General features: G+C 34.4%; 1 protein-coding gene across 1 annotated transcript; it reads right to left on the bottom strand.

Moving 5' to 3' along the window:
• Nucleotides 1-14,525: 14,525 nt before the first annotated feature.
• Nucleotides 14,526-18,159, bottom strand: LOC127113911 (probable methyltransferase TCM_000336). The gene is made up of 4 exons (XM_051046509.1): nt 17,779-18,159; nt 17,265-17,669; nt 16,898-17,170; nt 14,526-15,490 (listed from the first exon to the last, which is right to left on the bottom strand). Exons 1-4 carry the CDS (start codon nt 17,851-17,853, stop codon nt 15,161-15,163), a joined length of 1,083 nt encoding a protein of 360 aa, XP_050902466.1. The 5' UTR covers nt 17,854-18,159; the 3' UTR covers nt 14,526-15,160.
• Between the last annotated feature and the right edge of the window lie 485 nt (nt 18,160-18,644).

Genomic DNA, 18,644 nt, shown 5'->3' with positions numbered 1-18,644 from the left:
CGCGACCAGTCCCCTGCTCATGATATTCCTACACACATTACATCACCTGCACACACTGCACCTTCTTCTTCTGACCATTTTGCAGGTACCACTCCCAGTTTTTACATCACTGAAGAGATGTGGCGCGAGCACCTGGCTCGGGAAGAAAGGTGTGACTCCCTTCTAAATACCATAAACCAACGATTGACTGATAATATGAGTTTTATGGTAGCCTCCCAGTAGCGCAATGAGCAAGCACATCGGACTATCACGGAGTCCTTGCTTGCGATCACTAATGAGCAACATCGCTAGTGACAGGCTACTGAGCGGCACTTTGCACTTATCGAGGCCAACCAGGGGTCTCTCTTAGGTCGCTCTAGGCAACTGCAGGAAGGTCTTAGTACTCGTAGCAGGAGTCGTCGACCCAGGCATCCTGACCAGGGCGGTGACGGTGTCAGTGATCAGCCATAGTTCACTCTCTTTCAGGTTACTCCAACCCTATCTCATTTCAAAACATTGAGGACAATGTTCGGTTTAAGTGTGGGAGGAGATTTTCATCGCTTTCCTTTATTTTCAGTATGTTTTTTGTGTTTTAGTTGTTTGCTTTCCTTTCAATAAAATAACATGTGTTTGACGAGTCATTTGTGTGGTGTATCATTACTTCTCCCATTTCTTTAGCCTTACCAAAAAAAATTGTGAGCAAAGAAAATAGTGTATTTTGAATATTTAGGCTATAAGACAAGTTTATGACAGGATGTAAAAGATTTGGGAAAACTTTTTCTAAAAATCGATATCGTCTCGACACCGTAGGCTTCATGATTATAAGAGTCGATCCTGATACCCCATATGTTGTGGCCCTAATTTTTGTTCCAAATAAGTCCTTAAGTAGTTTATCCTTGCAGTCAGCTCCGGCTTAAGCATGCTCTACGTAGGGGACCGATGAAAACAAGTGAATGATCATAAAAATTTCTTCTTTGTTCTCTAGTTGTATGAAATTTCGGGCTAGGTGACTCTCACACGGTCATTTGACCTAGCAAAATAAAGAGGTTTGCGAAACATGCAGAAAAATAAAAAAAATATATAATAATATGCTCATTGTTGGTTGGTTCAAAGGTATCTGGTGCTGAACTTGGTAGGGTGGATTACGATCCAATCCCCCACAACTACAATTGGGTTGAATAAAGGGGTTACACCAACTTATCTACCAGAGCCCCATGCTTAAGATCATAATCACTAACCGGTCACCTTACTATGAGTATGTATGGATAACGGGCTTAATGTGATTGCACCTGAATGAAAAATACTTGAAGAAGATGAAAAGAAGGCCTAGGTATGGTGGGGTGATATGGATTGATTTGTATAGGAACGAAGCCTATGACCGCATTTGCAGAAAGTGTCACTACAATATCCTTAGTTCAATTCGTTAGTACCTATCGATACATTCCTTGAATAAACTTATAAGCCCTTTTAGCCTTGAATTATCTCTGGTTGATATTGTTTTTCTTACATGAGCTATAAAGAGTTTTGCTTGAGGACAAGCAAAGGTTTAAGTGTGGGAGAATTTGATCACACTGAAAAACACCGCGTATTTGACTCGGATTACACATGTTTATTAGGTCTTTATTATCATTTTTCTTGTGTTATGCTTTCTTTTTTGTTGTTTTCAGGTATTTAGCTCTTTCAGGACACATCAACCCTCAACCTGGAGGAAACTGCCACGATCCCATGAACTTCCCCATTTACTCACATGGCGGGCTCCGTGGAGGGGTGGCGGGCGCCACCTTTAAATTCCACGTTACCATTAAAGAGAAGTTGAAGGGCATCCTGGTCTTTGCATGCTGTTGAGTTCCTCTATAAATAGGTCGTTCTAGTTCACTTCCAAATCATCCAACTTAGTTTACAACACTAAGACTATATTATCATCTGTAAAAGCGGTAATCCGTCACATCGAGGGGTTATCGCACGTTAGTGTAATTGAGTTGGAGCACTTTGATTTTGTTGTCGTCTTTATTTTCAAAGTCAAAGGTTTATTTACTTCCTTGTACCAGATTTAAAGCCTCCGTTTGGAGCAGGTTCTAATTTAATCGCCTTTTTATTTTACTTGCCATGCCTTACTTTATTTAATTCCTTGTCATGCGTTACTTTATTTAATTTTCTGTCATTGTCTTTACTTTATTTAATTTCCTCGCCATTATCTTTATTGCTCGTTTTAATTGATTTACATGCTTTACTTGTTCTTCACGCCTTAAATTCTAAACTTCTTTTCATCATGTTCAACATCGTTGTATCTGTTTGTATTACCATGTCTGGCTAAATCTTTCAAAGGTTAGAATGTAAGGATCGCGGTTAAAGAGATGTTTCATATATTGCATCTGTAGAAATGCTTTAGGGGTTGTTTTTATTTTTAATTCGAGTTTTCTGAAACAAACTTAGTTAATTTTAACTACTCAAGGAGTGCGAAAGCACCCTGGCTTTGTTAACTAGGAATTTTTATCACTTTATGGAAAAACGATTTTTGAAACTGTTTTCGGACGCGTTGATAGATTTAAAATCAGGAAACTCCTTGGGTAAACTTTTCGAATAAAAATCACTTTTCAACTAAGTTTACGAGTCTTATTTCTTAAATAGGTTTACTACTTTAGCGTTCTGCGCACCTTTTATAAGTGACAATAAAAGGCCTTAATTTAAGGTTAAACTCGGTTCTGAATACACGAAAGCGACAATTCCTGTTAAATGGATTCTTTTCAAGAGTAGAAAATATTGCCCCATAAGTAGTTCTATTTAGACAATCGAAGCATCGTTTAACTGACGTGAAATACATTCAAGCCTATCTTTATCTGCACTGCATTTATCATTTTCTTTATTTACTGTTATTTTGTGACATCAATACCTCATTTGTACCGCCTTAGATAAACATCGTAACAATAGTAATCGATAGATTGACGATTTGGTCTCTGTGGAATCGATAATCTTTTATATTACTCTGACGCGATTCATGCACTTGCGAATATAGCGATCAATCATGGAGTTTCTAAGCTTGGATGTGGATATCTTTATTTGATGCCTTGCTCTTCATATTTCTATTTGTGTATTGATTTTAATTGATTCTAAAGTCCAAGGGAAATTTGGGTTTCTATATGACATTCTTGTCTATTGGATTGCAGCACATTGGTCAGATCTTTTCGCCTCTTAACTTTTAAATTTTGCTTAGGATTAGTCTCTTCATCTATTCCCCACTTCTTTAATTTCAAAATATCTCCCTCCATTTTTTTTTTAAATCTTCTTTGCTTGTGTTTGTTTTCCAAACTTTGACCATATTGCAAAAATTAGAAAGTTTGGCCTTATGCCATTTCCTTTTCAAACTTCTTTTCTTAAACAAACTTGTAAATAAACTTAACTATACTTGACTTCAAATTTCAAAATACAAAAAGAATTAACACTCATTCAAACCATTTTAGGCATTTTTTTCCTTTATTAAACTTAAAATTTTGTTAAAAGCAATGCACTCATTTTGAAATTGATACCACGAACTACGAGGTTTTGATCCCTCATTTTTATGTTGGTACGTAGGCATAAGTCCGAAGGTCTTGTCAAACACAAAAAATATAATTAATGAATTCTTTTCGCATCCCCCCGTTCTATTTATTGCAAACATCATTTGTACAAAAACAGATATGCACACAAGAAAGGGCTCCCTAGGAGTACCTATGACACTTTGGGTGCTAACACCTTCCCTCTATGTAACCAAGCCCCTTACCTGTAATCTTTGGCATTCTATTAGTTTTGATTTGAAAACTTCTTATCTTTTGGGTTTTGTTCGTACTTTCCCTTTTCCCTTGGAAACAATAAAAGCGCGATGGTGACTCTGGTTTTATTGACGTCTAGCTTATCCATAGCTTGATGGTCATGAACTTACCGCTACAGGTCCATCCTTTGATCTTTTTTATTTTTGTGTATGGTATGTTTTAGGAGTATGGTTCAATATACCAAATCTATAACATGCATTAACACCTAAATCTTTATTGCCCGACCTCAGATAGTTGTGACTTCTACATAAGTCTAATTACGATTGCTTAACATAGAGCCAAATTTGACCCTAAAGGAATAGCATTCTAGTAAGTGAGATTGTAAGTCTCCCATATTTCATGGTATTATGTAGAAAATTGGCCTTTTTTCCTTCCTTTGGAAGATGTCTTGGTTCAAGGATCCATGCTTGTGAATAGATGGTTGAGTGTTCTCCAAAGAATGACTTAATCAGTTGAAATGTAAAACATCACTAACATCTAATCAACTAACATTTGACTAACTTATATTAATATTGCTTTACTTTCATGTCATCTACTTTACACAATTTAATTTCAAGTCATTTGGATCCACTTGAGTTTATATGCTCCATGGTCTTGATCCAACTGTTATTTTAATCTCATGCCTAATAGCTTATTCTGAGTTGATCAAGGAGTATGTCATTTGATACATGAGAAGACAGAGAAGACTTCTAGCTATGGAATTTACTTGTTTGGATGTGGCCATCTTTATTTGATGCCTTGATCTTCATGATGTCTGATATTGCTAATTGCTTGTTGATAATTGCTTGATTCAAAGTCCAAAGGGAACATGAGTTTTCTATATGACATTCTTGTCTGTTGGATTGCATCTCATTGGTCAGATCTTTTTAACTCTTAACTTTTAATTTTATGCTTAGGATTAGTCTCTTCATCTCCTCCCACTTCTTCAATTTCAAAATCTTTCCCCCTTTTCAAAAACTTTCTTTGGCTTGTGATTTCAAAATTTAGACTTTATTTCAAAATAGAAACTTTGGCCTTATGCCATTGAATATTTTTTAAACTCTTTTCTTAAATCAAACTTGTAAATGAACTTAACAATATTGACTTAAAATTTCAAAAGACAAAAAGAACTAACACTCATTCAAACTTTTGGGCCCTTTGTGCCTCTTTTAAACTCAAATTTTGATTAAAAGCAATCCACTCATTTTGAAATTGATATCACGAACTACGAGGTTTTGATCCCTCATTCTTATGTTGGTACGTAGGCACAAGTATGAAGGTCTTGTCAAACACAAAAATATAATTAATGAATTCTTTTCTCATCCCCACAGTCTATTTGTTTCAAACATCTTTTATACCAAAACACATACATATATAAAAAAGGGCTCCGTAGGAGTACCTAGGACACTTTGGGTGCTAACACCTTCCCTCTGTGTAACCAACCCCCTTACCTATAATCTCTGGCATTTTATTAGTTTTTATTTGAAAGCTTCTTATGTTTGGGTTTTGTTCGTACTTTTCCCTTTTCCTTTGGAAACAATAAAAGCGCGGTGGCGACTCTGATTTTATTAACGTTAAGTTTATCCATAGCTTAATGGTCACGAATTTACCGCTACATCGTGGAATGATTTTTATGGCCCCAAACTAATTTTTCCTATTCCAAAATATTTCTAAGTCCGTAATATTTTTCTCTAACGCTTCTTATTACTATCAAAATTAGAAAAACTTAAAAGAAAGCAAATAAACTCGATTGTGAATGACTAAAATTTAAAACATGCAAAGATATTTTATTTTCAAACATGATGGTTTGCCTCCCATTAAGCTCTTCTTTACCGTCATTAGCTTGACTAAAATATCCTAAGGTTTTCCAGGCACAAGAGATACCCTCACATCGATTGATTTACCTCGGATCAATTTTCCGTCCATTTTTGTTACCTCAATCTTGTAACATTCGTCCTTGTCTTCAATATGATGTGTCCATTAAAACAAGTTGAAAATTACCTTCTCATTATTAAACCTCAAGCTTAGTCCACCTGACTCCACATGGATTAATACTTTACCAATTGTTGAGAAAGGTCTTCCCAGTATTACTGAAGCATCAAAATCTTCATTTACGAGTATCACAAAATCAGATGGGACTATCAATCCATCCACTTTAATTAGAACATCTTCAATGACCCATAAGGATGCGTAATTAAGAGATCTGCCAACGTAAGATTCATATTTGTTGGTTTTGAATCTCCCAAGTTCAACTTCTTTACTAATGTAAGAGGAATTAAGTTAATGATAGACCATAAATCACAAAGAGCATATGGAATCTTAACTTCGCATATGGTATAATGTATGATGAGCCTTCTTGGATCTTCTAGGTTAGGTGGAAGTTTTCTTTGGATTATAGCACTACACTTTACCGTCAAAGCTACATCCTCACCCAAATTTGATTTCTTCTTTCTTGACAAAAACGCTTTCATGAATTTAGTATATTTAAGCATAAGTTCTAAAATTTCATGAAACAGAATACTTACTTGGATTTGGCAAACATCTATTTGAATGTTTTTTAAAAGCCTTTCATCTTCTTTCTTCTTTGGTTTCTTCTTGATGATTGGGTAAGGGGTCTTGACATAATAAGGTAGTTCGAGACTTTGATCATTGAGGATTTGTTTCTTTGTTCTTCTCAAGGGTGAGTTTCTATCTATCAGCTTATCAATTGTATACCCTCTCACATAATATTCACCTTTTTTTCACTGGCCTTTATTTTCTTTTCAAATTCTCCCTCATCTTCCATATCCCAGACTTCATCTACTTCTTTAATATCATTCTGACTCACTTATTTTCTCACAAGACTATGACATCGATTCAAATATGGTCCTTCACTTCCCAACTTTATTTCCTTACAAATCTCATTCTATGGATTGTCAATAATGTTACCTACATATCTTTCACTAGAACTTGGTATTGTTGCTACATGTTGATATAATTATCCTATCTATATTTCTAAAAATTTATTAATGTATCATGGTTTTTGCTCATGGTTTCATCTTTCTTGTTTACGTATTAAAAACCATTTTGAGTCATATGGATAAATTTATTTAGAGTTTTTTCAAGTGGTGATGGCTTCCTGTGGAATGGAACTTGTTGTGCACTCTAAGTGCCTTGAATAGAATAAGAGGTTTGATTATTGCTCAATTTGAAGTTGGGGCGATCTTTCAAACTTGGACTGTAAATGTTGGAGTAAAGGTTATTCTTTTGGAAAGTGGAAAATTGAACTTCTTCATTGCACCCTTCTGGAACACACATCCCATTCGCATGTCCTTCTCCGGAGAAATCACATTTCAAAAGTTATACCTTACTTACATTGGCCTAATTAAGGTTGCTTTCGACCAACTTTTGGTTGAGGTGTTCAATTTGAGCTAGTAAGGCAGTATGGGTATCCAATGTAAGCACACCCTTAGACATACCGATACTTTCAACTTTGACCCATTTTTCACTCTTTGAGGGTATTAGTTCAAGCACATCTTCTCAGCTAGATATTTTACATGTGCTTCACCCAAGAGTCGAATTGTACCTCCATCTGAGGCATCCAAAAGCATTCATGTTTTACTTATGAGACCTCTTATGAAATTTTGCATTTGTTCTGTGTTGCTCATGTTGTGATTAGAACACCTTCGTAATAATAGTTTAGACCTCCCCCATGAGTCATGCAAGGATTATGTCTCTTGTTGCTCAAAGTTTGTGATCTCGACCCTTCTCTCAAAAAATTAGGTAGTGGTAAAAAACCTTTCTAGAAATTTGTCTTCTAGATATTTCCAAGTTCCAATAGTTCCGCTGAGAAGACATAGTAACCAATATTTTTCTCTCCCAAAAAACAAAAAACTTAATAACCTTAGCTTCACCTGATCATCAGTCACACCAGTTTGTCTGCACATTGAAGTTGTTTCATACAAGCAAGCTAAATAATCCCAAGGATCTCAGATCGTGTTTCCATCGAACAAATTGTCCCTTAAACTTGAAAGCACATAATTTTTTATGTCAAAAGCAGTATAGTTAGTAGGTACGAAACCCATAGAAATTTTCCCAACATTATTTCGTTTACAATTGTATCCCATGTTTGGTTGTTGTTGCTCCGCCATGGTTGCTTCTTCTCGTTCGCTTTCTTTATCAAATGAAACAGGTATACTTTCCTCTACTAAAGCTTCTCATGTAATGCCTCAAATTTCTTTCAGGATTACCGACTGACCCCACAAACCAACACGGGTCTTTTGAACATGTTTTATCCTCACTCACACGTTTTCCGAGAAACTTCCCAAAAGGTCACCCATCCAAATACTACTCCAAGTCAAGCACGCTTAACTGTGGAGTCCTTATCTGCTGGGATACCTAAAAGAAGATGCATCTTGTTGGTATAGGTAGTACCAATTAATCCTTATAAGCCTTCCTTCAACCATGCAGTCCCATACCTGGATAACCTCAGGATCCCTCTCATTCTGATGAGAATTCGGTTTTTCCCTAGAAGCTGCTAGGAGTGTCTCATTGTCATGCCTCATGCACCGACAACCACTCTCTCTCCCTCGGGTGTAACATGTAACCACTCTTTGGCCTCTCTGGCCTCGGGTGTTACATGCCCACCAGCTTCCGCTTGGTTCGTCCCCGAACCACATTATACTAGGAGAGGTTTGGCTCTGATACCATTTGTAACACCTCAAATTTCTTTCAGGATTACCGACTGACCCTACAAACCAACACGAGTCTTTTCAACATGTTTTATCCTCACTCACACGTTTTCCGAGAAACTTCCTAGAAGGTCACCCATCCAAATACTACTCCAAGTCAAGAACGCTTAATTATGGAGTTCTTATCTGCTGGGATACCGAAAATAAGATGCATCTTCTTTTCGGTAGCCTAATAGATAAGAACTCCATAGTTAAGCGTGCTTGACTTGGAGTAGTATTTGGATGGGTGACCGCTTGGGAAGTTTCCCGGGAAGCGTGTGAGTGAGGACAAAACATGCTGAAAAGACCCGTGTTGGTTTGTGGGATCAGTCCATAATCCTGAAATAGTTTGGGGTGTTACATCTCACGCTAAAAGTGTTGCTCATGCTGCTTTCTGGTTTATTCGTGCGATATTTTTTATTTTTGAATCAAATCGTACTAGCTTTGATCCTGAACCTTGCATAAACAAACAGAGATACCATTTGTAGTACTGCACCAAACAAAAAAAAACTTAAAGTAAATAAATAAAATAAACTAAAATGTCACACATAATTTTCCTTGTTGAAATTTCAACAATCCTCGACAACAGCGCCAAAAAACTTGAAGACAAATCGGTAAGTGTATCGATTGTGTCGAAGTAATAATTAAAATATCGTATCCACGAGGGTTGAAATTTAACAAGGTGTACATTTGTATGAATTAAAATTAATAAGGGGGTTTCGAGTTTGAACGCGAAATGTAAATAGAAAGGTTATCAGAATGTGAAAGGTGATTAGATTTCGTCTTAAATCCCCTGTATGACATTGTTGATGTTAGCGTCTATCTACCCTTATGATTATCAATTCAATTACAATGACAATTTAACTAGGATGTTATACCAAATCTCTTAGTGTGTAACTCAATATTTTAAGCTATAATTCCCTAATCTCTTAGGATAATTCGATAGTTAAAATATGAAATGTTTGTTCGTTAAACCCTAATTCACAACCTTACAATTTCCCATCTCTAGCTTAATTATTAGGTTGAACAATTAATTTATATATGATTCATACAGTTATGGTTAGTAATCAACATGAATTTGAATCGATATATAGACATTTGTAAAAACATATAAAGCATTAATCATAAATATTAACTAAATAGAAAATTGAATTAATCAAAAGAGTAAGCAGTACAAAGACCTAACATATGGCCCCAAGAGATCCATACAGATTCATCTCAATAAAACCTAACCTAAGAAAATTAGCTACTCATAACTATATAGTTCGTAATAATAGAGATAAGATAAATATACATGGATTTATGGTTAGAATCCGGGGTCCGTTCGTGAAAACCTTCTCTCTAGAGCTCCACAATATCTCTCAGTCGTCAGAATTAGGTCGCTATAAGAAGATCCTCAAAAAGTGTGCAAAAATCCCTTTATAAAGTTGCAAAACGTGTCAGGCCCCACGTGGCATCGTGCCACGATGAGATGTGAATCGTGCCACAAAAGGGCACAATAATTGCATTACTGAATTGCCTCAAATTTTTTATTCTTCACACAATTTATTCATATTTTCCTCTTTCTTCCATTTTTTCAAAAACATGGTAAACCATAATCAAACTTAACCAAAATGAGATTAAACTTAATTAAATAATGAACAAAATGATGTAAAACTTACATGTTGACAGAGTGTCATCACTCATCAGGTACATACCATGTACAATCAAAGGTATACATATTTCTTTGCACAACTTCATTTAATATTCATTGAGGCTTCATTTAAAGCTATAAAGCATCCTGCAAAAAAAACTAGGTTTTCACCTTTACTACCTAAATTGTTTTGGATCCTGGTGCATTAGTAGTTCTAAGAGGTCTAGAGTTACTACCTTTAAATCTACTTAATTTATCATAAGAAAAAGCCTCAATATGTCTAAACTTTTCACAATAAGAGCATTAATAAACATGGTGATTTAATTTCTTCTTAATAAATCCTTTTCTATGTGATATACTAGATTTTAAACCTAGTCTAGTTTTTTTCATGGAAGACCTTTGATTTGATAGAATCAAAACTAGGTTTTCTTTCCTCTTAGTAAATTTACTTAGGATTTCATGTAGATATTTCACTCCCTTTTTCTTCGAGACACAAGTCTTTCATTTACTATCTTGGTTTCTAATACTAGTCATTTCATATCTTAGTGTTTCATTTCTATTTTCTAGAAACTCAATGAGGTCTTTAAGATCTATGTTATGCTTTTAAATCTTATCATGTTCCTTGGTTAACCTAACGTTTAATTTAAATAATTTCTTGTATGATAACATTGTTACCCCATAATCATCTTCTTTATGAGAAGCTCAAAAGCAAACTTGTTCATCTTCTTTGTTGGAAGAAGATTCTTCTAAGGTTCTACCAGAGGTTTATTCTTAAAGATTTCTCCTTAATGTTAAGTTTCTAGATATATTAATTATAGTCTTCCATTTGTGAGAGTCTCAAATACGAGTGACACACATCCCTCTCCTTGTAAGGCGTCTCCCGGGAATGACCTTTATGGAGTACATCATTTCGCCTTTAGAACATATGATGTGTATAATATTTTTATCTCCCCATTAGTCATACAATAATGGCTCACACCATGACTCCCTAGAAAATAGGTGGTCACTAGTCTCCCCCGGTCAAGGGGGAGTGCTTACCACTTCTTAGGATTTCCTAAGCCTTAGGTCAAAGAGCCTATATAAATATCTGACCCTCTAATGGCAGTAGAGAATATAACCTAATGAGCATTAATTATATCACATATCCTCTCACGTCACATGATTTGGCATCTCATACCACAATAAACTCCATAACACCACCATACATAGCCTCTCGCCGCCTCGAGCAAGCCTTACATATTATAAACCTATTAAGGCCTTTGAGTATCCCCTGCCGTGTAGGGATACCACCCACATCGGTACTTATTAACCAATTTCGAACTTTCTTTTATCTTGCATGGTCCAAACAAAATCAGGTTTATCTACTACTTCATCATTAACATGCTGAGTAGGGACAAATGGACAACTGATTATTGTTTCCCATAATTCAATATAAAAACTTTGAATGAAAACTTTAAATTTATCTTTCCACAATTCAAACCTATCACCATTAAATAAATGAGGTGTGCTTAAGAAAGCCCTACTATTAAAAGAAGTATTGAGGGTCATCTTTGTCCTTAGACGATTAGTCTTTAAACATGAGTTAGGCTCTGATACGACTTGTTGGACATTTGACTCCATACACAAGATGAAGGTGAATTGTGCAGGTTGAAAAACATTGATTTAAAACGAAATCATTTGATAAATCAGAGTTTCAAAACATTTTATAAGAGTGTTTAAATAAGTAAGTAGCAGAAATTCAAATTAAGAAAATTAATAAAAGTAAAAGAAGTAATGGAAGATAAATGCCACCAGAGAGTTATATAGGTTCAATCAAGAAGACTTAATCATGTACCTAAGAATTAATCTTGAGAGTATCCACTGATCTTGAGAGCTTTTAGAAGGTTATATCCATGAACCCTCTTATACAAGGAAATGAAATTTTTTAAAAACAACTTTTAACCAAACAACGAACATGAATTGAAGCAGTTAGTCTCCAATCCAAATAGCAAATAGGGCTTAGAATGGTTAGTATCCAAACAAAACCTAGTATTTGCACAGACTGATCTCGAGCAAAAGACAAAGTTTTAAGTTCGTTATCCATCGAACCAAACTGGGGTTTCACACAGACTGACCACGAACCGAACCAAAATTTTACTAGGTTGATCTCGAACCTTATGTGCTTTAACACTGGATGAACTCGAAAACAAATTAAGATTTTAAACCAGACTAGTCTCAAACCAATAAAGCTTTTAAGTAGGCTAAGCTCAAGAATCGTTATGGAGATTTTCACTGTCTGATCTTCACGACTCAAAAGAGATTCTTTAATGTAGAAACTCACGAACCGGACTAGGACTTCCTACGACAATCCCCCAGTACAAACAAGAGCTTTTAAATGCTTTAGCTAATAACCAAAATAAAAACTTCCTATGAAAGAATTATTTACTCAAGAGAAAATTCACCTTTGGTAAACTTACAATTTTTCCCTTACCCTGAACAATATTCCACAATAAACTTGAAAAAACTCTCAAAACACTATGGCTAAAGTATGGAAGAAAAATAAGAACGATTTAGAGAGGTGATGAGACAAATGAAAAGTGAGGTTTTTCATGTTTTTTGGATTTGAAAAAGTAATAGAGAAGCTCTCTATTTATAGGCCTATGTATGGTATAAATTTGGAAATAATCCATGGGTCAAATGAATGCTCTAATCGATTAGGTAATGCAAATAGTCAATTGTTGTGGTCCAAATTGGAAGGTTTAGATATAGAGCTATTACAAATCATTAAGAGACTTCCACAATCGATTATAGACTCAATCAGGCATCATTTAATCGATTAGGAAAGTATCTAATCGATTAGACAATTACAAAAAGTCTCTTAATCAATTAAGTACTCCTTTAATCACCTCACTAGGCCTCAATTTTTTTGGTGATTTAATTTTAAAATGAGAGACTTTTCAACTGTGTGCGTGTGTGTGTGTGTATGCATGTGTGTGTGTGTGTGCGTGTGCATGTGGATGTGCATGTGCATGTGTATATGCATGTGTGTGTGCATGTGTGTGTGTGTGTATGTCTGTGTGTGTGGGTTAGCGGTAATGTTTCTAGAAATGCCCATCGTGTCTTTACAATATAGTGATCACTTAGACGAGCACAATCAAATAAGCTTTCACAATTCCTCTATTTCACACTCTGAAGCTTCAAGTGTTGGCATCGTTATCTTTGACTTTAGAATCACATAGAACCTTGAGTCTTCTTGATGAGGCTTGATATGTCTTCAAGTTGACTACCATCATCTGAGAGGTTAAACCACCAGTGTTCGTTGAAACCTAAACCTTCACTTGAGATTCGTTGGACTATATTATTGACTTTTGAACACATGCCTTTAGTAGATTCAAGAGGATAGTTTGATCAACCATCTTGTACATCTTTGATTACTTGATCTATCTTCAGCAGTTGCAACAATTTCTTGAGTTCAAGTGTTGTCATGATCAAAACTAAGCAGCTACTAGCTGACTTGCCTCCTAGCTATCCATTAGCTTTACCATCTTGGATCACTTTTCGACTATAGTCGCGATTACATATGTCCACAATGGTGACAGAGAAAACGTGCACATCGCCGCCATTGACGAACCCGACCCAAGGTGAGAATGAGGGCTTAGAACACACCAATCACACTAAATCTTGGATTTTCTCTTCTTGCAATCTTGACAAACCCGCAGTCTGAATCAAATTTATGGGTCATTGTGCAAGCACCTCGCAATAGATATTTGATTTCAATTCGAACATACAATAACTCAATAGATTCGGTGGTGTTAACCCCACAATTCGATTTCCAAGTGTTTCAATCTCATTGAGATAATTAGCAACATAAGTTGATTATTGAAGCTTGAACACTTTACCCCTAGGATCGTTGTATGTCGTCAATGCAATTTTGAGTTAAAGAGCTTGCAAGAATTGGTTTCATGAGACTGTATGTTTGTTCTGGTACATCCACTAGTACCATGTTATTGTCGCATTGTCCAAATAGAAGGAGGACATCGTGAATCTCTCCTCCTTCGGTGTATTGTTATAGGTATAGAACACATGGTGATCTTGAAGATCCATCAACGGGGGTCTGTTCTTCAGAATCTAGGAACATCGAGCTTCAATATGTGACAATGATGTGGATCTGGCTCATGCGTGTTGCGTGAATTTCTAACTTCCAGTGAACGCAACTCCAGAGATTCAACATGGTTAGTGATCGCATCCATCTTTGAGTTGAAGGTCTTCTAGAATTGAGCAAACACCGGAGTTAAGTCATCCAGTTTGTCATTGTTGTTACGTGTGCCACCCGCCATTTGAATATTTCGGGAGAAGCTTCTCTCAATGAGAGCACCAATCAAATGATGAGTTTTGTGATCTATGAATTATAAGGTTAAAGTAACCTCATAGAAGTTAAGATACAAGAATGATAATTTCATTGATAATCCTCGAATGGTGTATACAATAGAATTTATAATGGATTCATACACTACTAATCACAACTGAATTATTCTCATCTACCTCCAATAACTAACAGAATCCGGCTTTTCTCTTGCAACTCCCACATTTCCAGGATCACCTCACTAGCCTCCAAATGGATGAAGTAGTCTTCAAGCTTCTTTGGAGCCTTGATCACTCCCTTAGCTCTTGTCACCTCAGTTTCAACTATCCACGCCCCTTCTTTTACTATGGGGCCTTTATGATTTTGTTTTTGCATGGGCTTAATTATACAGGGACAAATATAAACATCCCCATCCTCCTCCAACAACTTTAAATATCGGTGTAGCATAGTTTTACCACTAAAGTTGAGACGATTTTTGATGGGTTTGAGCAATTTCAAAACTTGTAGTTATGTCTAATATATATTACTACTTTAAAGTGAAAAGATACAAATTTCTAAGTCCTTCCTAACTCCACTGCAAGTGTGCATACAAGAAGGAAAGACACTTATACATATTTGACTAATTAGAGGAAGAAATATACACTTAGTGCATAAAATTTAAAATCATCCCATCAATTCCAACAAAAATATACCATAATGTTTTTTACACCATTCATACTTTTCGAAGAACAAGAACAAAAGTGATTGGTTTAATATCCTCCTTTGCAAACTCTTCATCCACCAATGTTGCAAAAATCTCAAACAAATTGTCCAAAATCCTTTCTCCAAAGTGATTAGAGATAATTGATTCTTGGACAGCTCTAACTGCTTTTGCAAACTCTGTACCATGACTCTCCCTCCCTTGCTCCTTGTCTATCTCAAACATTTCCAACTTCTCCATTTCCAATGACCCTTCTTTCCTTATTTCATCTTCTAATTCTTCTCTTGATGGTGCATAGAAATGCACATCATATGAATCAAGTTCCTCCTCTTCTATTTCCCCCTTTAACACATAAAGCCAAATCAGTAATATTTAAGTTTGAAAAAATAATAATAATGTGTTTTCCTCTAAAATAAATATCATTTCTAATCATCAATATAATATTAATTATTTGTTAATTATATTCTCTAGTTAATACAACGTGCAACATCCACAAGTAACTAGTAAAATGCAATTTGTATGGTAGTGTTGTTATCCATAGTGGAGGAATGGTGCACCCTACAATTCTCCTTTTAAAATAAACTCGAGAGCCTATGTTGAAAAGCTACAACTTAATGATTAATGTTCATGAATCAAAATCCTAGCAAAATAGCCTGTTTCATTTCAAACTACTAACTTTGAATCGGTAGGATGTTACTTTCATCTAGGGTGATAGAAATTGCAATCAATTCTTGACCCCAAAAAATTTGCAATCAGTTAATGATTGAAGGAAAGTGACAAAACTCTAAGTCGTCCAAGTTGGGCTTAGAGGGACCAGAGACCATTGAATGTTACTACTAGATTTACTCAAAATCTTAATGATAGACACTAATTTTGCATCAACATTCCTTTAAAAAATTTCTAGTACACAAAATCCTAAATATTATATAATTTAAATTTTGGAATGACGGTAACAATATCATTTTCTTTTCAATTTAGTTAAGATTTGTGGATATTATATATAATTATTTATTAAATAGTTTAAATTTTCAATATTTTTAAACATATTTTAATCAATTATTAACTTTATTTTAATTAGTCTACAAATTTTAATACAATTGACAAATATTATTCTCCCCATCTCATAATGAATCATTCCGTTGATCATTTCACATAAATTAAAAAAGTGTAATAATAAAAAAAAAATGATATTTTTATTAAAGTATCCATTAGTTGAGGGTGATAAAAGTAGTAGTGATTAAAAGATAGAATTGGAAAATTATAAATTGAAATAAATGTTATATTTTGAGACATTATTTTATTATAAATGAATCACCTATTATGAGACAGAAGAATATTAATTATATCGTAGTCATCAATTTTCAAATCGTTGTATTTATAGCTTTTGTGTGTGTTTTTATTCATTATTAAAAAAGTGTAATAATGTAAGAAAGAAAATAATATTTTTATTAAAGTATCCATTATCTGAGAGTAATAAAAGTAGTAGTGATTAAAAGATAGAATTGAAAAATTATAAATTGAAATAAATGTTATATTTTGAGACATTATTTTATTATAAATGAATCACCTATTATGAAACAGAAGAGTATTAATTATATCGTAGTCATCAAATTTCGAATCATTGTATTTGTAGCTTTTGTGTGTGTTTTTATTAATTATTAAAACAATCACCTTAAAAAAACTTTATCATAATTAAGAATTTTTCAAAAATAGAATTATAATTGTGATATATGAGATGAAACAATGTACCTGTGAGACTAGAATAGTAAATGCACGAGTAAGAATCTCCCAGAGGAATGAATTGCCTCTGTCAACATGTTGAGGTCCCTTTCTTCCTAAAAACGTCAACACCATTTTTCCACCGACAACTAATTCTTCAGACCTTGATTCAAGGAACAACGAAAAATCTTCCTGAAACTGCTGATAATACGCTTCAGAAACCAGTTGAGGACTTTTATCGCAAATGTAAACACAACCTTTGTTCAAAGACTTTTTCTCCTCATCATAGATTCCCGGAGGAACCTAAATAACATTAACAAGAAAGCATGAAACACAGTTGTGAAAAATCGGTGGCATAAACTATCGAAACGAGACTTGAATGAATGTTATTTATTACCCTTGAGAGCCAGTGTAAGCAATGGGAAGAATGAACAAAGTGCAAGTAACAATTAGGGAACAATCTTCCATAAAATGAACCAGGGTAACCTCCCATGAAAATGGACGGAAACTCGTTTTTCCTATCTTGATTAAGCAACTTTTGAAACTCAGGCAAAGCTTTGAAGATTGAATTGAAATCGTTAGTTGGAAGATCGTTAAAGTAGACTCGGAATTCAGTAGAGTGGTGCCTGATTTTGTGACTTGTTGATTGAATTGTTTGGAAGATGTCTTTGATGATTGAGAGAGTGTTTGGTCCAGAAGAACAACCCAAATCAGCAATGCCTATACTCTTTGGAGTTGTTTCAATGTAAAGATCCTCAACTGCTTCTATCAGAATGTGTTTCACCTTATCTGATACTTTTTTCTGTCAAAAATATACAATAATAACTACCCTGACGCTATTGTAAAAGTACTAATTAAGATAATGAATTTGTCATGAAAATTTAAGATTGATAGAAATTAAAGTAATGAACCTGAAGTGAGGAGTTTTTGGCATAGCTTGTTTTGCCAATTCCTCCAGTCATGTGGAACACTTTCTCTACATCCATTTTTTCTTACTTAGAGTTTGAGTTTCTGATTCTAGCTTGTTGAAGAAGTTGTGGTCGTATATAAAAGCGATTTTTGATGACGTGGCCATCTTTTTTTCTTCTTCCTTTTTTGACATTTAAATTTTAGAAAATAAAATAATAACTAATCATGGTGGTGAAGAATTAATCTAACTTGAAGAGTGACATTTCATGAGCGATAATGAATGTTAGGTTGAATGTTGATGATGATGCTTTAAAAGAAACGGTTATGTGTTGTGTTCAAGAATGATGGGTTTTGACTACACTCAATCACTACTGATTTGGAATATGATATTACTCCCTCTGGTGTATATATTATTCATTACATTATGTTAGTTATGATTTCAATGTATTTAAGTAAAAAAATAATTTATAAATAGGATCAAAGATAGTATACATTCTACTTAAATATGATAATTTTATTTTAGTAGATTAAAAAATTTGTATAAATGTTTCGTATTGTAACACCTTTTTCTTAATTTCTTTTGTTGATGAAATGGTATTAGCTCTTGTATGATACGGTCAGTTAATGCTACATTTGAAATAAGAACTTTTATTGTTGAAAATAAGTCTTACAATTTAGTTGTCATACATACTTCATATTTAATATTACGTTTTATTCGTCTCCGGCTCTATTTACTTAATTTAATGTTTTATTTTTTAATCTCTTATTTAATAATATTATTATTTAGTCTCTCAAAATTGACATCATTATTGTAAGTAAATTTTAAGAAAATTATTTTGTTCAACCTACTAAAATACCTTCCCTTATA

Source organism: Lathyrus oleraceus, unplaced genomic scaffold (genome assembly GCF_024323335.1).
Source record: "Lathyrus oleraceus cultivar Zhongwan6 unplaced genomic scaffold, CAAS_Psat_ZW6_1.0 chrUn0357, whole genome shotgun sequence".
Lineage (NCBI taxonomy): Eukaryota > Viridiplantae > Streptophyta > Magnoliopsida > Fabales > Fabaceae > Lathyrus > Lathyrus oleraceus.
Note: the sequence above shows the minus strand (reverse complement) of the source record. Positions and strands in the feature narration are given on the sequence as shown.